General features: G+C 38.0%; 1 protein-coding gene across 4 annotated transcripts in view; it reads left to right on the top strand.

Moving 5' to 3' along the window:
- Window positions 1–27,869, top strand: part of tws (protein phosphatase 2 regulatory subunit tws) — a 905,968-nt gene that overhangs the window by 750,026 nt on the left and 128,073 nt on the right. For all 4 annotated transcript variants that reach the window (XM_067151365.2, XM_067151366.2, XM_067151367.2 and 1 more), the window contains 2 exons: window positions 27,458–27,555; window positions 27,643–27,808. In XM_067151365.2, coding sequence (XP_067007466.1) covers window positions 27,458–27,555; window positions 27,643–27,808 — 264 coding nt within the window. The remainder of the gene's footprint in view (window positions 1–27,457; window positions 27,556–27,642; window positions 27,809–27,869) is intronic.

Here is a 27,869-nt window from a genome sequence, read left to right as displayed (position 1 = left end):
TCTTACAGCTGTCAAAAGAAGGTAGGATGAATTCTGACCTTTCAAAGATTATGAAAAGCAGGAAAGTTTAATAAATTAAAAGATATGCTCTAGCTATGCGAGCCTACTAGATTGGATAAAGAAAAAAGGGAAAAAAATAACATAAGGATAGACCATGAAGATTAAAGTAGCCTTGTTTTGATAAGTGGAAGTAATGCTAGAATTGACTAGTGCCCTGCAGTTGCCACAAGAATGCCTCCAAAGGTATGATGAAGGGATGACTGTATGTGATACTGGCTGCTTGAACAATTACCGGTAGCAAAAATAGTGTTCATTTTTAGTTACTACAAGCTTAATTTGAAATAACTGTGAATGTAATGAAAGTAGGCTATATATTTCGTTGGGAAGCTTTCACTTGGCCAAATCTGTTATAGACAATGCTACTTGCATTTGAAATATTACAATTATTGTGAAAGAGTTAAGTTACATCATTGTGCAGTACTGGGAAGGTTGGGTCAGATTACAACTGCTCATAATATGCCGTGGTCTGTTATCCATGACAAATCACATTGAGGAAATCTTTATTATAATTTTACCTTCTGCAGCCACGTGCGGAGTGACTGCCTTTTTGTTATTATATAGAAATAATATGAGTCGCCACCTTATCAATACCTATTTTATTTACTACCAAACTGATAAATAGGGTCAATACGGATAGAAGCTTATAAATAATAATAAATGCCTTTTTGTTTACACGCTTGGGAAGGATGTTGTCAAGTGGTGCTCAGTGCTGCCAACCTCTGTAATGAGAGTGGTGCTTCGATAGCTGGTGGATAGGACTTGGACAAGATCATTGGTCTGGACTGGTTCTTGCCATGCAGACGGTTAGGATAGGATCTGGGCAAGACCGTTGGTTTGGACGGTTAGAAGCTGCGAAACGGCCCGAGGCCTCTTGGTGTTTTTGTGCTTTTATTCAGCCGGGGTTGGTGACGCAATGTATTTATCAGTATTGATGGTAATGACGTAACATTCTGTTCACGTTGACCAATGAGAATGCAAGTAGCTACTCTAGCCATGGCTGATGGCGAGTGCTGCTCTTTATTAGGTTATAAAAGTAAATGTACTTCTGGGGGCAGGATAGTGGGTTCTTAGATATCGCAATGAACACATCACTGCTCTAAAAGGAATTCCAAGTAAGATTTGCATTATTTTGCTTCCTTACAATGTTATAAACTCTGGGCTGCGGAACGTAAAATTTTTTAATAGGTATGTTTCTCATAATATTTTTGATAAAGATAATGGCTTATTAATGCATTTGTCAGTTATTTGTTGTAATTTGCTATTTATTTTTAAAATGGGTTCAATTAATCTTGTAGCCTTCACATTTTCTGCTGAAAAATTGTTTAGCCTACCATATTATCTCTGTAGATAAATTGACTTTGTGACATTCTTTAGTCTACCTAAACTGAATGTCCCCTTCTCATGCACTATTTATGGTACATATCAGCAGTTCACTACATTACTACTTCTTCAAGCCAGTGTTTCTGCAAATGTGACTTGTATTTGGATACACTGGTATAAATAATATTAGGTTAGGGGTTGACCAACTTGTGCATTGTTTACACTCCCTTAGTTTCAAGATTGTAGTAAAGGTTACTACATTTAGGCTTATACCTAAAGTAATGTTCTTTTCAATACCGTACTCCTTTCCCACTAATTTTTTCACTGCTGTACTGAATTGTCTCTACAGTAAGAAGTTTATCAGTGCCAGTGCATTCTGTCATAATAGCAGAGGTTAATTTTATTTTTAAATCACATTATGTTTGTGTTAGACCCGACATTACTCCTGTTGTATCTTGTAGCATCTTGTCAATCTGATCTAGTTACATTGAAAATTTGAGCACCATATTTGTACCGTAGTTCCAAATCAGACAGTGCCCTCTGAATATGTACCAGAAAGACCCTGAGGTTTCCTTATAAAGTAGCATTGAATGTAGGCCCTGTAATATTTGTAAATAGTTTACTATCATTTATGCATAGCTGGGCTGAGTGGTTCAGGCAGTTGAGGTGCTGGCCTTCTGATCCCAACTTGGGAGGTTTGATCCTGGCTCGGTCCAGTGGTATTTGAAGATGCTCATATACGTCAGTCTCATGTCTGTAGATTTACTGGCACTTAAAAGAACTCCTGAGGGACTAAATTTTGGCATCTCTGTGTCTCCGATAAAAGTAGTTAGTGGGGGGTAAAAACATCATTTATGCATAAATTTCATAGTACTTTTGTCACTAATAAATGTTAGGAATAACTTTCTTTAAACTTTTTCTTTTTTTTTTGTAAGTGTATATGTAAATCCTAGTATTGTAACTTTTAGCTCACTGTTCTCTAAGGACAATAGGCCCTACTGTCTTGATCAGGTTAGAATTGATTTACTACAGGAAAATTTTGAGCATTAATCTCTCAACTCAACAAAATTGTCATCAATGATCTGCATTTAGGGCTGTGGCCTTGGTGGCAGATTTCCTATCAGTTGTTTACCCAGCTTTTTCTTAAACATTTTCAAAGAATTTGGATGTCATTGCTCACTTTTAATAATTTTTAACCTTAACTTCAATTTTTCATTGTACATAATGAAAATCATAGTTTGTTGCTTAAATTTTACATTCAGGGACTATCAGTTTTCATGCAGCGTGATTGAAGCCACATTTTCATCAAACATAGTTCAATGTGTTCTACATGTGCCTATAGGATTTACCTGCATGGTTGTTGTTGAAAGCAAGTAGCTGTATCTTAGCAACCTTTCCTTGTACTTCATTAGTCAAAGGAAAGGAAATTATATTTACATTTAGCCGGGCTAAGTAGGCCTAGCTCAGATGGTAGAGTACTGGTCTTCGCAGCCCAACTTGGCAGGTTCAATCCTGGCTGAGTGTGAAGTTTCTCAGATAAGTCAGCCTGGTGTCTATAGATTTAATGGCATGTAAAAAAAATCCCACGGGACACAGTTTTGGCATTCTGCATCTCTGAATACTAAAAATCTAGTCAGTGGGACATAAAACCAATAACATTATTTCCATTTATGTAGAACGTTCCTACGATAGTGTAGTATACGCAAGTCAGTTATTTCTAGATGATGCCCTTGCTAAAATTTTATATATGAATTTTTCAGTGAATGTTTGTGTCTATCATATCCCTGCCAAGCTGTGAATGTTGACAGCAGAGAATCGTAGAAGTGCTTTCAAGTGCTATTTAGGAGAGATTTATTATCAGAAATATGATTAACTTATATGGTAATTGAGAGAAAGAAATAAGATTTTGATCTTGAATGCAGGTTACTGCAGAGTAACAGATTATTCTTCATTCTCTTTCTTCTAATTCAGTGAATATGTGACCTGTGAACTGATGCATTGCATATAATTTCAGAATGCACTGTACTTATTGTGATGGTGGTGATTGTTTTAAGCTGAGGAAGTACAACTAGGCAACCATTCTCTATAGTAACACTAGTAAGAGGGAAGAAACCGTGGACGCAAATCTGCGCTCCGAAGTTAAGAGACCCTGGGACCCCTTTTAGTCACCTCTTATGATAAGCAGGGGATACGATGGATATTATTTTACCGCCTCCATCTGCAGGAGGTTATACTCATTATGGCTGATAATCAAGTATCTGTCATATCTATGATGGGCGGTAGTGACAGTATAACATAATAAAGTTTTATTATGAATCCACCTGTTCAATACATTATAATGTTGTCACATTTAAAACATCTTCATTAGTTAAAAAGTTATATATGGGACATGTTTCGCTCCCTTACAGAGCATCATCAGCCAAATCTGAATCTCGAATAATTGTTATGTACGTAAATAATGACTTAAGAACTATTAGAACATTTTTGACAAACTTATAACTTACTCATTTAGAATATCATAAAATATAAAATCTTTGTATACATGGCTTAATTACATATGCTTAATAGGAAGATACATTAAAATTGTGGAAGAAAGAGTACTAAAATATTAAATAAAATAATATATATATATATATATATATATATATGATACATCATGTCTGAAATCTTAGAAAGACGTGAAAATCAATCTTAGGAGTTAAATTTGAGGATTTTCTTGGCAATGAGATCTGGTAAAAAAAGTTATTTATCCCTTGTGGATAAGAGTCTATAAAGATTCAAATTTATCGTCGATTTGATGATTGAACTTGTAACAGGATAAATGTTGTTCTTCAAGGAATTTAAATGCTTGTTGTCATTTGACCTCGGCGAATGCTGTTGAAAAGATATGTTCTTATAGATGTCAATGACCGTTCGTTGAAATAATGGATTGGATAAGGATGATTGAAAGGGACGTAAATCAACGCTCGTATTAAAAAGCTGCTGCTTGGTTTATCTTGTTGAATGTCCCTCCAATTGCTGTTTGTCGGTTTGGTGTTGTCCGAGGTTATGTGGTGACTGTGAGCGTTATTTAATATTTTAGTACTCTTTCTTCCACAATTTTAATGTATCTTCCTATTAAGCACATGTAATTAAGCCATGTATACAAAGATTTTATATTTTATGATATTCTAAAAGAGTAAGTTATAAGTTTGTCAAAAATGTTCTAATAGTTCTTAAGTCATTATTTACGTATATAACAATTATTCGAGATTCAGATTTGGCTGATGATGCTCTGTAAGGGAGCGAAACATGTCCCATATATTTTTTAACTAATGAAGATATTTTAAATGTGACAACATTGTAATGTATTGAACAGGTGGATTCATAATAAAACTTTATTATTGTATATCAACAGATTTCAGTACGGATTAAAACATAAGATTAGTAACTTGCAGTGACAGTATAAGTCAGTTTTTGCCAAGATCAGGATAAGTACGTATTTGACATCGTCAGCTCGATATCCATGAGCGGTGAGATAGGTACTAGTCTGAGCCTGCTGTCACACACATCATTCCGTAGCGCACATAGCATACAAAATTAAACTTTCAAATAACAGATGATCAGAACAGTACAAGTTGACTTGTACTCTTGTTCTGTACTTTTCTTGACTTGTACTGTTATTGCATTCCATCACAGATAGGTAATGACCTAAACAATCTACCTTCCTAGCCATTTAGGTATGCTCAAAATCTGTCTGGAAGATTGCATCGTCTACAGATGAAAGGTACAAATAGTAATTCTGACAATGAATGTCCTAAATTTGGTTTTGTTCCTTGTTTTCCTATGTTTATCCCAGAAAAATGCTAGGATATACCATATTTGTAGTCTTTGGGCATCTATTTTTAACTTGGTGCCAAATAATTGCAGCTATGCAGACCACAATGGCTCCACAATAATTATACAACCTCAAACTCCAAATGTTTGCGGTGTATCCACCTATATGTTACTGGCCAGTAGCAGCAGGCTACTACTTGTAAAAGTAAAAAAATCTAATGCCACGATTGCTTAGAATTTGTTTCATTTTGGAGGCTTCGGATGTATTTGGCATGAAGTGAGACTTTGTTTGAATATAGGCTATATGTCCTGAGGTAGGCCTAATTATTTTATGTGCTGGTAAATCTACTGACACGGGACTGTCATAACTTATTTGAGCACTTTCAGATACCACCGGATTGAGCCAGATCAAACCTGCCAGCTTGGGCTGAGAAAACCAGCGCCTTAATAGTCTGTGCTACTCAGCCCAGCACCAGTAACAAAGTTGGAAACAAAGGCAAAGGACGTTACTTCAAAATATTTTCCTGTAGTTGGATGATGGATAAATGAAAATAGGCTACTATTTGGGTTACATATACACTCTGATAGGTGAGAAGGGGTTCATTTTAATGGACTGTGGTTATTAATATATATATATATATATATATATATATATATATATATATATATATTTTAAGAAGGCAAATCACAGATATTGAAGTGACATTGTAAAATTGAAATTTCTGTGTCAGAAATAGGCAACTATATTGTAAAATGTTTTCAGGTTCAATTTTTCATTGAATTACTTTAAAATACCATGGGCCGATAGCAGAAACGGTGTTTAGACGATGTCTATGGTTAAACAATGCTTAAGTCTGGCTGCCGCGTTGCAGAGACGTTATTTATCACATAGATAAAACCGATGTTCAACCAGCCATATTTAAACACTGGTGAGAAGACTGTTTAACCTCAAATGAGAGGAGTGAATCACAGTCGGAGGTTATTGTGGTGAAGAAGAGCCGTGGCCATAATAACAGCCCTACTATTTGCCTGGTGTAAAAATACGGAAACTACAGAAAACAGTCTTTAGGGCTGTCGATGATACGTTTCGAACCTATGATCTCCAGAATGCAAGCTACATACATATGGCCCGTACAACACATTCAGTTACACATTACTATTGTTTCATCTTCCCTTCATCAAAGCTATTTATGAGTAGATTACACTCACCGTAACAACGCTATTATCAAAGCTACTCTTCCCCGTACGGTGGCGTGTCGCTTTAATGTTGATAATATTATGAGATTTAATTATACCAAAAGTGATATTCTTATCTGTGGGCAAGTCATGCTCATGCTTAGCCATATTTGAGTAATGTGTAGGAAGACAAACAGCCGACTGACGAATTTCATTGGTTGCAACAAGCAAAGAGTTGCGTGAAAGATACTTCTATCTCCATTTTCTAACCAATATAGAAACTTTAAACGATGTCTAGTTAAACACCGGCTGAATATTGTTTATGCAATGGAAGATCGTGCTCGATTTAGATGTTGATTAGGCAGACGTCTAAGGCTTAAAACTAGTCATTGTTTCTGCAATCGGCCCCATGTTTGCTGTTCTTCATTTAGGAGGGGGATAAACTATCTCACTATTAGGTTTGGCAAGGGTCGACTCCTTGGCTGAGTCGCTTTTGGTTCAGGGGGCCCCGGGTTCGATTCCCAGACGAGTAATGGATTTTAACTTTAATTCCTCTAGCTAGTAGTGTGTTCGTCTTAATACAGATCATCATTTACATGCAACACTTCACGTTACGAACTACCATGGAAACTCGCAATTGTTAATACATCATTCTACATTGGGTTGCTGCCAGGAAATACATCTAGCTGTAAAACTAGGCTAAATCCGTACAAAGTTCTGACCCCAGGCAATGGGAAAAGAGGGCAGGAAAAATATGTATAGGTTTAGCAAAACTTCTTACAAACCAAGCGAACGGCTGCATGGTTTGGGTCACGGTCAGCTTGCATTTGGGAGATAGTGGGTTCGAGCCCCACTGTTGGTGGCCCTGAGGATGGTTTTCTATAGTTTCCCATTTCACACCTGGCAAATGCTAGGGCTGTACCTAGGCCTTGATTGCTTCCTTCCTACTCATAGCCCTTTCCTATTCATTCGCCGTAACATAAAAAGAAGAAAAAACTTCTTACCAATGTTGGCAGACTTACATGTATGAATACATAGTTTTATGAATACATAGTTTTCACTGATGTATGTAGTTTTCAAGCTTTGGCAACAAGTTGCTGTCTTCAGTAGAGAAGAACTGCAGAAGAATCCATAATATCAAACTGTTCTTTAATGATCTTTTTCGTGCATCTTAGATGTTATTTTTAAATCAAAGGTTACATAACTTGAAATGGGCAGTCCAGCTACTACATGCAGGCATCACATGGGGCACAGAAAATCACACACTCCCGTAATGATTTGAGGCAAGCAGCAACTAACTCGTTGTCCAAAGTTGGTACCCTGAAAATAATGACCGCAAACTGCTGATCATCCCCAGTGGGCTCTTATCCAAGTGACTAGCCATTAGAACATGCTCATATTTCAGTCACTGTCTACCATTCATTCATTCATTCATTTATCCATTTGTTCATTTATTCCCATGTCCAGATCAAATATTTTGCCACTGCTTAGCAACAGATTTGAGTATTCTTTTACATGTGACCTGATGCAGTAATTCTCCCCAATTACAGAGATCATTTTGCCTCATGTTGTTCTTGCTGCTTGAGACTATTCTTGTCAGCCCGTTCAGGGACTTGCCAGAATGTTTCAGGTCTTTCTCTGACATTGTCTGGGTATAGCAAACTGTTATTACTTTGACCTTCTATGATCAGTGTTTGGGTATGTTTTATATATCCCAGTATTCACCAGAGAGGTGATGGTTGATGGTGATGATTGTTTTAAGAGGAAGTACGAGGTACCCATTTTCTGGAAAAACAGGGAATACAGGGAGAGCACATGGAAATAAAAATGCAGAAAATATACAGGGAAATGACTTGTAACATCAAAATGAAGCTTTCATTCTAAGACTGGACCCGAATCGTGTGACTGAACTAGAATGATATGTAGACACTACGCAAGTTGAGAGAAAAATAGACCGCTCAAAGGTGGTAGTACATGAGGTGTGCTACATATCTTGTATTGCATTCGAGTGTAGTGTAGCTTACAGTTCACTGTTAATGATAACGTAATTCCAGGTCTTTATATTGATAGGAAAATTAAATGTTCGTAGATGGTAACTTACCCCCATTAATTTGTAATTGCTTTGTTCTCATTAAACCAAAACTTAAATTATAATATTACACACCAGGAGTTCTTTTTTCTTGGTTGCTGATGAACTCCTCGTCACGATGCGCAGGTCGCCTACGGGAGTCAAATCAAAAGACCTGCACCTGGCGAGCCGAACATGTCCTTGGACATTTCCGGCACTAAAAGCCATACGCCATTTCATTTTTCATTGGTATAAGGAAAAGGCAACAACAGACACAACACAGACATTATTCTTTGGCAACATGCATCTGCCTGTCGACCATGGGAATATGATTCTTCCTCTCTCAGTATGATGTTACTGCATTCCGTGAAATGAAGCATGATTGGACCCATTGTTGCATGCTGCCCAAAAGGCAGTTGAGGCTGTCCTGGTCGATCTTGTCACACTCTTCGACAGCGGCCCTGTGGCAAGCTGAGAGGTGGATTCGTTCTTTGTCACACTCTTTTTCAGCATATTCCAGGTACATCCAATGGGATTCATGTTCAGAGACACTGCAAGCCAGTCCAGCCATGGTATGTGGGCCTTTCTGAGGAAGAGGTTCACAAGATTGGAGTGGTGTGGGCGTGCGTTGTCATTTTGCAGAATGAATCTGTCGCTGAAATGTTGTTGGTATTGTTGAACAGTGGGCCCGAGGATTCTGTTCTGGTATTGTGTACCAGTCATTTTTCACTCTATGATGAGTGGCACCTGACATCCATTCATATTGCTGCACCAAAAAATGAGATATACAGTACATCCCTGATGGGCATTTTGGATGGTGTACTGGACTTGTCTGATTTTACCTCACTTTCTCCAGACCCTCCTCCAGCATCAGACACTCTCGGCACTCATCTATGAAGAGGACCTGCTGCCATTCTTCCAGAGTCCAGTCCAAGTGCTCCCTTGCCCGTCTGTAACCTGGCGCTAGGGTGTTGGGATTTATGTATAAGTGCGCGTCAAGGTGGTCCTTATGGAGACTATTTCTGATTGTCTGTGTAGACACAGCCCTACCAGTTGCCTGCCATAAGGCATTATGCAGTTCTGTTGCAGTGTCTGCTGGGTTCGTGAGAGCCAGGATATGCACATAACGGTCATCAGCTCCGGTTGTTGACCGCGCACAACCACTGTAAGGATGATCTTCAACATTTTGTGTTACATGATAGTGGCTGTATGTCCTGACAACATTGCTATGGTGCACACAATCCAGGCTGGCGATTGTCCTCACAGACAGGCCTTGCTGTCGCAATGTCACTATCCACGTATCAAAAGTGGTAATTACTATACTTGCCAAACCATGTCTGTATACTGCACAAGACATAAATGTGCTCTTGTCATGTTATGTCCATAGGTTACAGTAACAGCACACACTTCTGGACTGTTCTGAGACTACGTGTATTACCTCCACGTCTACTAACAGGTAGTGTTACAAGTCATTCAGATGTCTGTTTACCTTGCAACAACTTTTAGAGCCATCCTTCACAAACAAACAAAAATACAGGTGGTGCAAAACTTTTTTTTGAGGTGTGTATTATAAATTAAAAAGAAAATAATTCTCATCTTCTTAATGTTCTTTTTTAAAATGCCCAAATCGAGCTGTTTGGCCGTGTGGTTAGAAGCGCACAGCTGTGAGCTTGCATTTGGGAGATAGTGGGTTCGAACCCCACGGTCGGCAGCCCTGAAGATAGTTTTCCCTGGTTTCCCATTTTCACACCAGGCAAATGCTTGGGCTGTACTTTAATTAAGGCCATGGCTGCTTCCTTTCCACTCGTGGTCCTTTCCTATCCCGTCGTCGCCATAAGACCTAACTGTGTTAGTAGAATGTAAGGCCAATTATAAAGATAATCACCAGCAGCACCGCAGTGGGAACTTGAAGATATACACATGTCAAAAAGGCTCAGATCGACCTGCAGACCCTCGACAGGGAGGATGGTTACGTTGTACGACAGGGTGTAAGCATATAATTATATAACATAACTTTTTCAGTTTGTCAAAGCAAAATATAACATTTGGAACACTATAACGTACTGGGGGGAGGGCAGCACACTTATAATTGAATGAACGAATGTTTTATTCTACAAGAACATCCTCAGAGTCTATCAGATCATTTTTAAGTGTGTACTAAATTGTTCAGGTTCTGTAAATTTGTCAATGATTGTGAATTGGTGAAATGAACAAATGAGACAGATTGTAGGGATGTAAGTTAGAAGTCTGTTATTGACACTTTAGTAAATTTGAGAGTTTTCTGTATTTGTCTTATAACCAGTTTCACGTCCTTTACTGTAGTGAACACTAATTGGACTGCAGTGTTCTCCCTAGGACCCTGCCGTTTTTACAGATTGCCCGGCTAACGTAACCTAGACATGTGCTAGTTAATATTAATATTCGAGTGGGCCGATGACCTTCGATGTTAGGCCCCTTTAAACAACAAGCATCATCATATTTGAGTCTCGTGGTGCTTTTAAAATTAAAAACTTCATCCTTGGTCCGTATTGAAAGGAGATTAATATACAATAGAGGAAAGTGTAATTGATCCACCTGTTTTCAATACAAAGTGTGTTGTTAATACAATCACAACATTTTTATTTAGAACCAGTTTCGATGTTTTTGGACACGATCATCAGCCAAAATAGGTCATATGAACAAAGATAACCCTTAATAATGAACAACATTAATTGGATGAAATAAAAAGTGACTGTGCTTAAAAGTCATTCTTACAATATTTACAAGTTATGAACTTGTTGGTCAAATTATAAAATTAAGGTGAAAATATCAACAAATATTTAAAAAAATCTTGATCACTTTGTAATGGTTAAAAAGTCTTGAGCGCGGCGTTGCTAAACACTGGGTGAAAATTAAACTTGACATCTAAAAACTGATGTAGAATGTAGTTCCTTCGCAAAACATTGATGATAAGATAAATTATGTAAGTTTGATAGTGGCTTGTAATGTCAGATCATAAGAAGAAACAGTAAGTTACTAGGTGATTAAACAAGTGGATCTTACTACAGGCACTGACAGAAGAGTAGTTATATGGCCAGAGAGTTCTCGATCCAATGCGGAGCCTAAAGTATGAAAAAGAAAGTTAAGAGTTAAAATGAAATAATGGGAAAAGGGCAAGAAATTAAAAACTTAAAGAGACACCTCGAGCGGCCTGTTGTATTGTAAGAATGACTTTTAAGCATTGTCACTTCTTATTTCATCCAATTAATGTTTTTATTAAGGGTCTATAATATGTATTATAATACTTGTATATCTTTTTCTGACTTTATGGTGATGTACAGTAGGCATACTGTAACCATATTCTTGAAAAGAAGGGCGTGTTAAACGATGCAATTTATTTAATAACTCTTTGCAGTGTGATTTTCGAAAGTTCCAGACATTACTTAATGCCTTTCTTTTGCGGGGACGTTTCCCTTTATGGGTGGGGCAATGGGATACATCGACAATATCCTTCGCCCGTCGTGAAAAAAGTAAAAGGACCGAGGCCTCTGATCTTGGGATTGGTGACCATGGTTCACCTAGTTGAGTATGCCATTTCTCCTCTTACTTGTGTCAGACTCCTTGCTTTGGTCTTTCCTATCTGACCTGCCTTGGTCAACTCTGTTTCTCTTCCGACCCTTACAATATTAGGTTTTCCAAAGCCTACAGAGTCTTTAAATTTCTACTCTCTTCATGGCCCTTTATTTCTCTTATGCCGACATACTCATTTTTCAAAGTGTCAGATATCTTCCATTTCCTTTCTGATTAGAGTTAAAAGGATGGTTGCTCTCTTGTACTATCTCTTACAACCGTAATCGCTACTGCCATATCTTCCTTTTTCCTTTCTCATTAGTATTAAGAGAGAATGGTCCCTAGATATACTTTTTAAAACAACCACCACCATTAATCAATCGTACATTTTTTTTAAAGACCTTGTTCCACCTAGTCAATGCTATTAACAATTTGTTACTAAAAGCCGTACATGTTTTGAGGAACTTAAAATTGTTCTCTTCTTCAGTTGGTCTAAAACAGTGGTTCCCAACCTGGGAGCAATCGCCCCCAAGTGGGCGATTTGGGTTATCAGGGGGGGCAATAAATAAGTGGGGGGCGATGTGGAGGCGATGAGTATTCAAAGGGGGAAAATTAAAATAGTACTGTACAGTAGAATTTGCCGGGTGTCCGACTCGTTGGCTTTTCTGTTATTGTGCATTTGTTTTGAAGTATAGAAGTTCATTCACAATGGATTCAAAGAAGAAGTGTCGTCAGTATTCAGCTGAGTATTTAAAATTTGGCTTTATTACGTCACCGCAAAATGTGCAGTTTCCACATTGTCTTTTGTGCGATAAAACATTTAATAGTAATGAAGCCATGAAGTCTTCGTGAATGAAAGATCATTTATCAAGAGTGCACAGTGATAAAGTGAGTAAAGAACTTAGTTATTTTTAACACCTCAGAGCTAAAACTGACAAACGGCCTAATGTGAGTGTATTATTTTAAAAACGAGCAACCGATCTTGACAAAGGTCTTCTTGCTTCTTACGAGGTGTCTTTATTGATTGCTAAATGTGGTAAACCTCGCACAATTAGCCAAACTCTTGTTTTACCGGCTACCAAAAAAAATGTTGAAATCATGCTAGGCGAGGGCCCTAGTAATAAGATAAGTCAATCGTTTCCTTTGAGCAACAATACTGTTTCCAGGCGAATTGACGAAATGGCCGTGGACGTTGATTCCAAACTCACCAGTTTGTTGAAAAAAAGTAAATTTGCCTTGCAGATTGATGAATCAACTGTGATCGATAACAAAGCAATTTTATTAGCTTATGTGAGGTTTATCAATGAACAAAAGGAAATTACCTAGGAAATGTTGTTTGCTAGAACTTTGATCACTGATACGAAGGGATCGTCAATTTTTAAAGTGGTGCAAGATTATTTTTAGGAAAAAGAGATTCCCCTAACAAACGTGAGCGCGTGTGCAACAGACGGTGCTCCTGCCATGTCAGGTCGTCATGCTGGATTTCTAGCCCACCTTAAGAAAGAAGTGCCAGAGGTCATCAGTATTCACTGTGTCATTCATCGTCAACATTTAGCTGTGAAAAAGTTGAGTGGTGTCCTGCATGAAACCCTACAACTGGTTATTACTGGTGTCAACAATATCAAAGCTAATTCCCTCAATGACCGTCTGTTCCGACAACTTTGCCATGAAAATGATGAGGAATTCGAACGCTTGCTTCTACATACGGCCGTGAGGTGGCTACCAAACAAAACTGTTTGCGCCGTTTCTTCGAATTATTTGACACGGTTACTGAGTTTCTCGACACGCCTGATCTTGTCTTAAGTGAGAATTTGAAGCAAAGCAAGTTGGAACTTGAATACCTTACAGATATTTTTGAAAAAATGAACAAAGTCATTGTAAGGCTTCAAGGAAACAAGGTGAACCTTATCAAGGCCAAAGGTATTATTTCATCATTAATCACCAAGTTTGATATTCACAAGGTAAATATTGGCCGTAAAGAGCTTATTCAGTTTCCGACCCTTAAAAAGTGTTCAGTGTCAGATAACGAGACACCTGAACTCCCAGAAGACAAAATCCTGATTTTTACTGATCACCTTGACCAGTTAAAAACTGACATGGAATCAAGATTTGAAGATTTGACCAAGTTACAAATTCCGGATTGGATTCTAGATCCATTCTCGTTTTAAGCTGTGGATAAGCTTGATTACTCTTTGCAGACGGAGTTTCTACATCTGAAGTATGACTGTGAGGCGAAAATCATTTTCAAGCAGAGCGGTTACGAGTTAGCATGGGTGAAGCTTATGGACACTTATCCACAACTGTGGGGAAAAACTGAACCACTTCTCATCTCGTTCCCGTCAACATACTTAGTTGAAAAAGGATTTAGTTCTGTAGTCCAGCTCTTCACCAAACAAAGAAATAAGTTGGACATTTGCCTCAAAGGAGACTTGCGCCTGAACTTGACGAACATAAAGCCGTATATTCAAGCTTTAACTGCAATCCACCAAGGACAAGGCAGCCATTGAAATGGTAAAATAAAACAATAACAAAGTTTTCAAATTTTCATTTATTTTTTCAAATTTTAACTGTCAACTTTCTCAACTTTTCCAGATTCCAATTTAAAAATGATAACATGTACTCCTGTTTTTTTAAAATGTTCGTCAATGATCTTAGATACCGTAATAATTATTTCACTTTGTTCTTAAAAGATCTGTAAAAAAGGTACATTTTAATATTTTCTATTTTATTTAAGAGTGGCCAGATAAAACTGCTGTGGTTGTTTTTATATACAGTAATAAAATTGTTTAAAATAATAAAACTGCTTTATTATTTACACTTTACTTCAAATTAAAATTAGGCAGACAGTGAAAATGAAAAGGGGGCGATAGGTATTAGCCAACCTCCAGAAAGGGACGATGGGCCACAAAAGGTTGGAAACCACTGGTCTAAAATAACCAAACATACTCTTGGTACATCATTATGGTAAAAATAATTAACCACCATCACAATGACATTTTTCTTAGCTTTGTAACAACTACTTTTCCAGCATTTCTACACTAGTGCCTTCCATCCAGGATTTGTTCCATCATGCTTAAACATAACTTTTTTGAAAATATGAAAGTTCTAATGTGGTCTTTTTAGTTCAAATGAAACCAGATGATATTGAGATTAAACTTGAATTTTTAACATTGTGCTGTATAGGGGACTACGGAAATAGTTATTTACGAACTGAAAACATTAGAATTAACCACGTTTTTCTGTACTTAAATTCATGGCTGCATGTACATTTTCATAACAAAACATGCAAGAATTCAGCTTTGATTTTTTACATTTCTAAATCATTGTTATGCAAGTTCTTAAATCATGAAGTATAAGAATTTTGTATGAATTCATATTTTGTTCCATTTTTTGTAATGTAGAAATAATCTGGATCATGATTTGATGGAATATTCATTGTGTGTTGTATTTAAGCTGTTAGTTATCACAATCATAGTCATTTGTCTTACTGTATACCTCTTTCCCATAAGTTTTAGGAAGTACTGAAACATTAAATTGTTGTACAGTATTCAAATGAAATCACTTGACACTATTAATGGCAGTACATTTGACTTCTATCCAATCAGTGAATTGGGTTTGAAATAGGCTGCTTAATGTATAAGAAGCCACATCACCTGGGAAACTGGAGCTGAAAAATGAAAATGATGATGATGATGATGATGATGAATGTATAAGAAGTTATTCCATGTATTCTGAAAGCAGCTGTATGCTGCGTATCCTTGAGCAACGCAGACAGTTGGTAAATGCTTGGTTAGCAGTCACAGATTTTGATGTACTTTTGGTCCGCTGGTCAGACGATCAAGTAAGGTACCTCCATGGATACTACGACAACCTGAAATAATCCTGGATCTGCACACGAGCACAAAAGACAACACGTACCCCTCCAGTTATCGGAAGCTCTTCCTGTCCATTGTTGGCTGGTTTCCAGATTCAGTAGTTGTTTACACTGATGTTGATTCGAGGGCAGATGTTATAGTAGACTGTGCGTTTGTTGTCGATAATGACAGGTTTCCTTTTCCTCTACTGGATGCCTGTAGTGTGTACACAGCCGAGTTTTAAGCTATCCCTGAATCTCTGCGGTATGGCTGTCCAGTGAACGCCGGCACTTTTCTGCATGTACAGACTCCTTGAGCTTGTTACAATCTATTGATGCATGTTTCCTGTGGCACCTTCTGGTGCAGTGCTGGCCGGGTGTTGGAATGCTAGCACCAAATCAAATTCTTGTGGCTCCCAAGGCACATGGGTGTAGTGGGAAACGAGTTAGCTGATAAGGCTGCCAAGGAGGCGATCACATTGCCCCCATTGCTTTACAAGGTTTCAGTCAGTGATATTCGTTCTTCTCAGCTGAGACATTTGGTTGTGTCCCATTGGGAGATGCTGGCAGCCCACTGCTCTTCCAAACAAGCTGAAAGTTATAAAAGGAACTGCAAAGTTATGGAAGACTTCCCTTCAGGATTTTTGGACTGAAGCAGTGGTATTATGTTGTCTTTGGATTAGCCATGGTATAGCAACGTACTCCTACTTACTGAAGGGAGAAGACCCTCCGGTGTGTACTTGTGGCAGTCATCTTACTGTGGTGCTACACGTCCTTATGGATTGTGTAGAGCTGGTCGAACTGTGCCGTATTCTAAAATTTCAGAGTACTATTTCCCTCATCTTATGAGATGATGAGCAGTCGGCAAACCTCATCCGTTTTATGAGGATAGTGGCCGGTTTTATGTATAAAAGTGAGGTTTTAAATTTACTTTTAATTTTATTTTATTGTTAATTGTTTTATTCTGTTTTAGTTTGTTTTGTGTATTTTAATGTGTGTTTTTTTTAAAAAGCCCGCCTGGTGGCCATGATCGTTAAGGCGCTGAAGTCTAAAAACGGTCTAACACCGAGGTTAGCCGGTTCGAGTCCCGTTGGTCGAAAAATTTTCACCATCAGAATGTTGGCCGGCAGGGTAGGGGAGGTGGTGGTATACAATTTCTAATCACTAGATTCCGTGCCAAAAGCCTGGATTAAATTCCAAACCTCTCCGCAGTGCTCATATGGAGTGAGGGCATATGACGCTGTTGATGGTGATTCGTCCGTCGGATGGGGACGTTAAGCCTTGAGCAGACCCCTTGGTGCTATTCGACAGGAGTAGGCTATGTGCTGGCACCGGGTTTCACCCTCTCCCTACTATCATATATCACGTCATTCATTTCATCTCTCATTAACTCCTCTGATGAGGTTGACGTCAGGAAGGGCATCCGGTCATAAAAACCGCCACGACAAATTCATCTCACCTCATACCCGACCCCGTAGGGAAATGGGACAAGGGTTGGACAAACAACAATGTGTGTTTTTAAAAACTTGAATGATATATACATATATACAAGCCGTTACCCGCTGCTTCGCTCGCGTGGATTTCGTAATTTGATAAAAGTAATCATTCGTCGGTACTGTACTAAGACGTTATCTGAAAATCCCCAAAGTATAAAAACTTGCCAAAAAATTGAGTTTCATTTACCCCAGAAACTCTTTGTTAACCACGTTTGTGATATTGCCTTTTGGGGATAAGATGACCATGCGACAAAGAACTGTATATGTGAGAAACGGTCTTCTCAAGTCAAAAAATAGAAATTTAAAAACGTGTTTCTTTTTAAAGGAGATTCCAAATGCCTATTTTCACGTCTGTAACATCTTCAGTTTTTGAGATATAAGTAGAATGAATAAAAAGTATTCAATCCTTTTATCAATCCTTCTCCCACTCCCACCTAAGGGGATTTTCGAAAAACAAAAAATTCCTGTTTCTTTATTTTTAAAGGAGGTTTCAAGTACCAATCTTCATGTCTGTAACATCTTCAGTTTTGAGGATATAAGTATCCTCATAAAAAATAATTCAACTCATTTTTACTTCTTTTCACTCCCGTTAAGTGCCTTTTCTGATTAAAAAAATGTTCCTGTATTTTTAAAGGTCTTTCCAAATACCAAGTTTCTTGTCTGCAGCATATTTGGTTTTTATTGTTAGTATCCTCATACAAAGAATTCAACTAACTTCAATTCTTTCAAACCCCCCTACCCCTTAAGTGGATTTTCCGAATACAAAAAATATTCATTTCTTTATTTTTAAATGAGACTACAAATACCAATTTTTCACGTCCGTAACATCTTCAGGTTTTGAGATATTAGTATCCTAATTAAAAGAATTCAACCCCCTTTTCAGTCTTTTTAACCCCCCCCCCCCCACCTCAAGTGGTATTTCCAAAAACAAAAAATACATGTTTTCTTATGCTAATTTTAAAAAATGAACCACCTCTTTCAGTTCTCCTTGGGTGGATTTTCCAAAAACATTACCGGTATCTATGTTTATTTTGAAAAGAGATTCCAAATACCTATTTCCTCGTCTGTAACATTTTCAGTTGTTGAGATATAAGTACCCTCACAAAAAAAAATCAACTCTTTTTTCACTTTTCACTTCTTTTCAGAGGAACAAAAATAAAACATGTTTGTGTATTTTTAAAGGACTTTCCAAATACAAAGTTTCATGTCTGTAACTTAAGTGTTTGCACGTTTCTTTACTTTTACAGGAGATTCTAAATATGAATTTTCTTGTCTGAAACATGTTACCTTTTTTATGTATTGTAGATATATTCCTTTTTATAATTCACACCCGTTCACATACGTCTCTTTATTTTTAAAAGAGATTCCAAATATCAATTTTCATGTCTGTAACATCTTCAGTTTTTGAAATATAAGTATCGTCATAAAAGTTATTCAACCCCTGTTTTATCTTTTTTCACCCCCTTAAGGGGATTTTCCGAAAACAAAAGAATACGTGTTTCTTTATTTTTAAAGGGGATTCAAATACAAATTTTCATGTGTTTTATCTGTTCAGTTCTTGAGATACAGATAAACTCATTTTAAAAATGCACCCCTTTTTCCCTTAGCGATGGAATATCCAAAAATCCTCCCTTAGTGAGCACTTGCATTTTAGAGCACGTGCATTGTAATATGAATGTATCCCCAAAATTTCATTCCTTAATGTCCAGTAGTTTTGGCTCGGCAATGATGAATCAGTTAGTCAGGAAAAGTTATTTTATACATATAGAGGATTGCACTTGAAGGCAGTGCCTTATTCTACCTTATTTTCTTAAAAATGAGAGAAAAGAGATCAAGGCATTTTAAATTAGATCCACAGATTATTTTAAATTCATGATCATTTTTCATCATCATTTCTTTTAAAGTCTAGTCAGTGGATACGTGTTAAAATTTTAATTATTACATTTTGTTCCCATCTTGTACCATTAGGGGCCAATAACCTAGATGTTAGGCCCCTTTAAAAACTAGATGTTAGGCCCTTTTAAACAACAAGCATCATATTCTGAAAGGCTGTTTACACATTTGAGACCTGTTCAAAAAACCAGTATATGATAAAGGTAGAAAAGTAAACACTTTTAACTAGTAATGACTTGAAACATAAATAAATTGGTTATTAATATTACTTCTGTTATTTGTAAAGGTTAGGAGACCTTTAGTTGTCAGGCTAGTGGCCAAGCAAAATTGGCTATGTGGTACGTGTTGTGTACTACATTCAAGTGAAAATGGGTTTGACTTCACTGTCTGCATCTCTGAAGATGATTTTCCCTGGTTTTTCATTTTTACAAGCAAGTGGTCAGGCTACACCTGAGTTAAGGCCATGGCTGTTAACCTTCTCAGTCCTGGCTGTTGTACCTGGCGTTGCTGAAAACTGTGACATCAAACAAATAGCAAAAGAAATTGTCACCGGGCGAGTTGGCCGTGTGGTTAGGGGTGCACAGCTGTGAGCTTCCATCAGCGAGATAGTAGGTTCGAACCCCACTGTTGGCAGCCCTGAAGTTGGTTTTCCGTTGTTTCCGATATTCACACCAGGCAAAAGCTGGGGCTGTACCTTAAGGCCATGGCCGCTTCCTTCCCACTCGTAGCCCTTCCCTATCCCATCGTCGCCATAAAACCTATCTGTGTCGGTGCGACGAAAAGAAACTAGGAAAAAAAAATTGTCCGCAGAGTGCAACTGTTCTTCTAGATATTGTCAGATAACATAAGTTATTGTAGAATTGAATGGATGAAAACCATAACGGTATAAGTAGCATTTTGGTAATTCAGAGAAAAAGGCCTTTAAACATCTTCAACACTCATATAAAGCATGCTATTTGTAGTTATACCAGCCATCACTAGAGCGCAGAATATTACCGCTATCACTTGTATCTCTTTGCTGGTGAAAGAATACATCCTCCCAGAGTTACATCCTGCACTTAACTCATTTTTTAATAAATGTCACTTATACCGTTATGGTTTTCATCCATTCAATTGTGTGTGTAATAAAATGCTTGGGTGCTACTTATAATAAAGTTTTATTATGCATACTGTGAAGATTTTCAGCAATATTTATTACACATATTATATGTTTGAACATAAATTTCTGATATGGTTTTGAAATGAACCCTTTTCTCATCTGCATAATCCCTTAACCATTTTACTGACATGTTTTGAGCACTAGGTGAGCTCTCTTGAGCCAGATATTTTAAGGAAGTAGTACTTTTGCAACTACATTTTTACTGACAGTATTACTGGAAGATGATAGAAAATTCATTATTCCAGAACTGGTGTCATAAAAATCCTGAACAGTGGGCAAAAACATACCTGATAATTGATAACCAAGAAAATCATCCTCCCTACAAATATTCCTCTTCAGAATCACTATGAGGAAACATCCTATTTCTCCATCAACAAGTCATGATGGCTATACGATAGCAGGAAAGATATTACACTTCAGCAAAGATAAAATATCACATCTCTTTCAAAGCATACAAAACGGGGTGGTGTATTTGCAAAACTGGACCTGTTTGAACATTCTGGGAGAAATTCAGAACATGACTTTATATCCCATATGTATGAGGCATGTTTTTTAAGTAAGTACAGTTTTGACATAGAAGAAAGTAATGCATTTTTTTTTTAACAGTTCTTTTCTTTTTTTGACGTGTACGCCTGTACCTTGAAGTTTCAAGCATATTAAGGCACTTGTCATATTGTGAAACCAACTTCTGAATTCCATCCTCATAGAAATCTGCTGCCTGATGTCCCAGCCACTGGAGCACGGCCGTTTTTAGGTCATCGTCGTCATGGCGTGTACAGGAAGTGTACAGAGGATGATCAAATTGACAATTTGGCTTAAGAATGTGTCACCTGCGTTACTGTACCGCTCAAGGAAAGTCAAAGTGCTGCCTACGCGCTTGGGTTTTTGCACCTGTGTCAGCATTCTCGGTACCCAGCGTGAGCACAACTTCCGATAAATCTAAGTGTCCTGACACAATTTCATAAAGGAGACTCCCTGAAATTTCAGGCAACTCATAGCTTAATGAAGAAATCATAGTCTTTTTTTCTTGAACCTTTGTGTCATCTTCTTGCACCAAGTCTTCAGTAATGCCAGACGGTCGCCCACTATGCTCATCGTGGAAATTAGTACGGCCTTCTTTAAATGCTCTAACCCATTTTCTTACTATTTCTTCGCTCATAGTGTATTCTCCAAACTCTTCACTAATCTGCCAATGAATTTCAACAGCTTTCACGTGTTTCGCATTTAGAAAACAAATCACAGCACGTACTCACTCGGCGGGACCGTTAATTGTCAGAGGCATTTTCAATATGTACAACATAGTGTCCACATACTGGAAAGTTGGGGAAAAATACTTTGGTGAGGGAAATAAACAAAAGACCTGGAAAGTCAGGGAAATCTTCCCAAATGGACTTGTGTGTAAGGTTTTTGGGATGTAAATCTTCAAAATGTTGCAACAAGGTATTGGAACAGTGTATTTTTAGGGAGGGCAGCTGTGGATCACTTAATAAATGGGTTTACACATCGACTCTTCTTACCTTTAGGAAATGTTTTGCAAGTCTCAATGGGTGGGCTGAATGTTACCCTCAGTTTTATTAAAAACCTGAAAATCGTTTGCAAGTGCTAAGCCCCAAGGGCAAATTCTTCTTGATATAGGCATATGCAGTTTGCATACAAAGAAATTGAGCCATGAAAACTGGGATTTCCAAAATTGACTGGGACCTTTTTCATTTTTTCAGGTCGTTTTTAAAGATAGCTCTGCTAGACTTGCTGAAACGAAACAGTAACCATTTCGATAAGTGCAAACTTTTCTTCTTTCGTTCCTGTCCTTTCTGACTGATCTTCAAATTTGAAAACTGCTTCTCATATAGACCTGGACTAATTAGAATTTTTTATATTAATCTACATTACAAACATAAGTTAATTTCTTTTGATCTCAGGAGTGCTTTCAGTCCACATAAAATAGTATTAGATTGCTGTGGTAAAAGAACTTTATTTTCATACTTAAATTTCTCTATAAATAAGTTTGTTCATTGGAAATAAGATAAGGGTACATGTTACCATTAAAATATTTGCTGTTGTAATCATGCAAGCGAAGAGGAAGGTTGTTGAGCGAGTGAGTGAGTTAGCACTGACATGGGGATATCAATAGAATTGTAGCGGGTGACAATAGGTTGTTGGCACGGTAGAGGCAGGCCCACGAGGCGCAACATGGATTGCAGAGTCGGACAGCAGGTGAGTTTGATTTCAATTTTGATGCCAGTGTTGTTGGTCATTGGAGGGGTTGAGATGAACCCTGGACTTGATACTGATAACGTGGTTGGATGGGAAGAGATGGAGAAGATAAGGGAAATTGTTAAGGTTCAGTCTGAACAAATGAGAGAGTTACTACGAGAGCAAACCAGTGATCTATGGGAAATAGTCAAAGAGGAGATAGGCAAGGTGACAGAAATGGTGGTCCAAAATAATAAAGAAATATCGAGTTTCAGGGATAAGGTGAGAAGAATGGAGGAAGAGATAAAAGAACTGAGGTGGCAGGAGAAAAAGCGACAGCAGGAAACCCGAAAGAAAAATATTTTTATATATGGGCTAACCGAGGACACTAAAGATGATCTGGTATCCAAAGTGCTGGAGCTAATACAATATAGATGAGATACAGAGAATGGGGAAGGCAAAAGGCAAGAGACCGGTGAGAGTGAGGTTCGTATCAACCCTACTAGTGAAGAAGATTTTGTATAATACAAGCCGATTGAAAGGTGAAAAATTATGGGTCAAACGGGAGCTGGAGAAAGAAGCTTTCAGGAATCAGAAAATGTTACAGTTCCACCTAGGAAAAGCTAGACGTGCAGGATTAATGGCCTACATAAGGGGCAACAAATTAGTGGTAGGTGACGGCAAGTGGACTAGAACATGGGGGTGGAGCAGTTACAGAATATGTACAACACAGAGAGTACATTGGCCGAGGAGGAAAGTGAACGTACGATGCAGCTGAGACCAGCAGAATGTGGATCAGCGAGTGACGACCAGGAAGCGAAGCGACAAGGGCAGAGAGAGGAGAGAGCAGACGCAGAGACAACTAATAGTGAGGGCGGTCCTGGTGATTTTCAGAGACAGCTGAGTGCTGACTCGGTGAGAGACGCAACACCGAAATGCAGGTGTGTGAGCCTGAAGGACTTCTGGCACAGAAAAGGTAATTTAAACGAGGGTGGCCTCGATAGGGAATGTGTTAATACTATAGATGAGAACTCTGACGAACTGGGTGTTACTAGGATTATGAGATCTAAGAAGAACAGCCAGAGTGAGGGGCAGGGGAGAAAGAATTAGAGATAACAGTACGGTGCATCAATATTGAAGGTCTTAGATGTAAGTTACAGAATGAATCTTTTAAAGAGTTGTTAAGATGCTCACATATCCTCGCATGTGTGAAAGCCTGGATTCCACCAAAAAGTAATGTAGAAATAGAAGAGTTCACAGTTTACTATAAGGCAAAAGAAAGACGAATTGACAGGGGCAGATATCTGGGTGGGATAATGGTTATGGTTAGGGAGGATTTGCAAGCTAGGAATGACCAAATTGAATCAGAAATGGAGGAGTTGATGTGGGTCAAAATAAAGATGTATGATGAGAGTGAGCCAGATTTATGTATTGGTTTTGTCTACAACCACCCTGAAACCTCTCCATATGCGAAAAAGGATTTCTTTCATGAGTTGGCACTAGAAATTAATAGAATTCAAAACATTTTTGAGGATACAGGTATTCTAATAATGGGGGGGGCTTCAATGCGAGGATTGCGGATCAGAAGCCGGTGTACGACAAAGAGGCAGAAGTTTAGGTACAAAAGAGAGTGAGCCAGGATAAGGGCTGTAATAAAAATGGAGAAAAGTTGCTAGAGCTGTGTGGTACGGTAGAACTATATATTTTGAATGGATGGTGGCACAGCGACGAATTAGAGGGGGTACTACCATAGATTTGACGCTTTGCTCTAGGAATGCGTTGGCTGTGATTAAAAGCACGAAGGTTAAGGAATGGGGTGAGTCACATCAACTACCAATTATTGTCAGAGTAAATGATAGAGAGGGTAGGGCATTAACAAGCAATACGATAAAATTCAAAGAAATGTTAGTTTCTAAATACAGATGGAGAGAGGAGCTAAAGAAGGAGTTTATGAACTATTATGAGGGAGAAATAGGCCAGATAATGAAAGCAGGAATAGACTCAATGATCGAGATTAACTTGACGAGTGCAGCAGTTAAAATAATAGAAAACACTGTAAAGATGGCAGGGGAGAAGATGAGGACAAAGGAGGGGAAGAACATAATAGGAAAGGGTTGGTACAATGACGAATGAAGGCATAGAAAGCACGGGGGAGAAAACCACAGGATTGAATTTTGTAACTTGAGAATAGAATATAGAGAAATACTGTATACGACTAAGTCCGAATGGCAGGAGCAGAGAGTTGCTGAATCGAATAGCAATGCAAAACAGAATGATAGTAGAAAAGTATCAAGTACAATTAGTAGGATTTGTGGAATGCGGAAGCTAAAATATTTTTTTATATGTAGAGTGCCATTAATGTAATTGTTTTTCCATAAATCATTGAAAAAAATGAAGTGGAGAGAGCATTAGTCTAGCTGTGGGGATGGTGGCGGTTAGAATTTCCTTTTTTGTTCCTTGTAAAACATGGTGTTTGGCAAATTAACTTGTCGCTCAGTTTTCGTGAGTCAGGAGAATTTTTCTTTGTAGGTCAGGGAAACTTGAGGGAACATTTCTCTGGACACTATGTACAAACAAATGCAAATACGGCCGAATGCCTCTAATGGTGTCTTTGGCCAGCCTATGGATGTACGTACTGAGCACGCATGCTCTGAACGACTGAAACGCTGCAGTAACCATATTTAAACACGGTACTTAAAAAACATGCTTCGTGTATAGGCTATATATTATCGGTTTGGCAAGGACACTGCACTGAAACGTAAACATACGGGTTTGGCAGATGAGGCACGGAGTTCAGAAACCCATAAATACCAGTTTGGAAGTGAATGGGTTAAATCTATGGATTGTTGGTTTTATGCTGCTAATTTATAAATGTAGTGAAGTTGATACACAGAGGTATAAATGGGCCCACCTATTCACTACATCATTTAATGATGCATATAACCTATATTTTCATTAAAAAGGACTTGGGACTATCGACCCTTAAAATAAGGTCATCCTCAGTCATTCACAGTTGCACAAAATTGATAAAAGTTAATAAATGATAAAACACTGAAAAAATGGAAATACAACTATAATATGATGAAACAAGACTTTTAAAAAGTAGTTCATGAATCTTTGGTAGTTGTTAGGTTGCCCAAATTTGAAGATGAAACCAATGTCCTTCCAGTTTCTTAACATGTATTAGGTGGTATCTTGTGTGGAAATAGAATGTTCTTGAGATCAATTGGCACAGTGCCAAAACTGTAGGTGTGGAACAACCAGCTGTACTCTTGACATTCAGTGGATTATAAGTGCTATAAAGATGTAATGTTACCGAGCTCGATAGCTGCAGTCGCTTAAGTGCTGCCAGTGTCCAGTATTCGGGAGATAGTAGGTTCGAACCCCACTATCGGCAGCCCTGAAAATGGTTTTCCGTGGTTTCCCATTTTCACACCAGCAAATGCTGGAGCTGTACTTTGATTAAGGCCACGACCGCTTCCTTCCCACTCCTAGCCATTTCCTCTCCCATCGTCGCCATAAGACCTACCTGTGTTAGTGCGACGTAAAAAAAAAAAAAGATGTAATGTTTTTACAAATCTTATAATCACCCCTCCAGTCACTTCCCCTCCCCTACATCTCGTGCAGCGTATACTCCTACCGCCAGTCTCTGTTTCAAGCTCGCACTCAGTGTGGCGCACATTACCTTGGTGAAATGATACCCATGAAGCTAGTCTCTATATACTGTTCTTTTCTGCCCCACTTATTTTTAACCAGTCACTGGTCTGATTTCCTTCTTTTCTCTTCCAGACATCTATTCTGGTCTAGTAACATCTGATTCATATTGACAACAGTCTTTTCATCCAACTGAGCCACTTAATTCAACAGTTCTGCTGTTACACGATTTCCCCCTCAGCTATCCTTTGAGATTTGTAAAAACATTACATCTTATTAGCACTTGCTTACAATCCACTGAATTTCAAGAGTACGACTAGATGTTCCACATCTACAGTTTTGGCAGTCTGCCAATTGACTTCAAGAACAATTTAACTATTTCCACACAAGATACTAATATTCGGTAAGGAATTGGTTTCATCTTCAAAACTTTGCAACCTAATGACTACCAAAGATTCACAAACTGTTTTAAAATGTATTTGTATTTTTTCAGTGTTTTTTAATTTTTAGTAACTGTTGCCAATTTTGTTTAACTTAAATGGCATATTTTAAGGATCAAAACTAGTCCGAAGATTTTTTAATGAAAATATAGGTTATATTTATCATTCAATTTTTTATTGAATAGGTGTTATGTATGTTTTTTAATGAAAATATAGATTATATTTATCATTTAATGTTTTATTGAATAGGTGTTATGTATGTTGGGTATTCAACCCGAAGGCTGGCTGGATCCTCAACAGGTTCACCATTAGCTGTCATAGATGGCCTAGGTGTCACTGAAGAGGCGTACTAGGGAAATGAGGAATGAGGTAGTTTCCCATTGCTTTCCTCACTGCGCCAGAAGTTGCTATTGCACATCAGTCTGCCAAGCCTACTGAAATGCGTGCACCAACCGACCCTATGAGCGACATCTTCACACCATTTATAGCAGGAACTGGCGTCACTCATACCTGAGCACCTTTCATATTGTCAGAGCCAAGTATAAGAGTGAGACAGGCCAATGAAAGTAACAATTTTACTCTAGCCCATACCAGAAGACATAGTGCACTGTAAACACTACATCTTGCCAGCAAAGGCCTATTGAATAGATACACCCGTTTATACCTCTTTATACATCACATGTTTGTCGATATGGATCAACATGAAATTCATATCATATGATGAGTGAAGTAGAGTTGAGATAAATTGTATGAACTAATTTAATTCTTTGTGGATTTCAGCTGATATAATCTCCTGTGTTGAATTCAATCACGATGGAGATCTTCTGGCAACTGGGGATAAGGGGGGCCGGGTTGTTATTTTCCAGAGAGATCCTATTGTAAGTAGATTTTATTTTATTACAGTTCAAATTAATTAGGTCAACAGTAGCTTAGTAGAAGCATGTGAACATATATATCCGTTTCAGAGCAAGAACTGCGTCCCACGTCGAGGGGAGTACAATGTGTACAGCACGTTTCAGAGCCATGAGCCGGAGTTTGATTACCTCAAGAGCCTTGAGATTGAGGAAAAGATCAACAAGATACGGTGGCTAAAAAGAAAGAATCAAGCACATTTCCTCTTGTCAACAAATGGTAAATATCTGTTTGCTAACACTAATGTGCTTAGAATTTACAAAAAACTTACTGTTAATGT

This window comes from Anabrus simplex, chromosome 7, assembly GCF_040414725.1.
Source record: "Anabrus simplex isolate iqAnaSimp1 chromosome 7, ASM4041472v1, whole genome shotgun sequence".
Lineage (NCBI taxonomy): Eukaryota > Metazoa > Arthropoda > Insecta > Orthoptera > Tettigoniidae > Anabrus > Anabrus simplex.
This window is presented reverse-complemented; position numbering and strand designations above follow the sequence as displayed.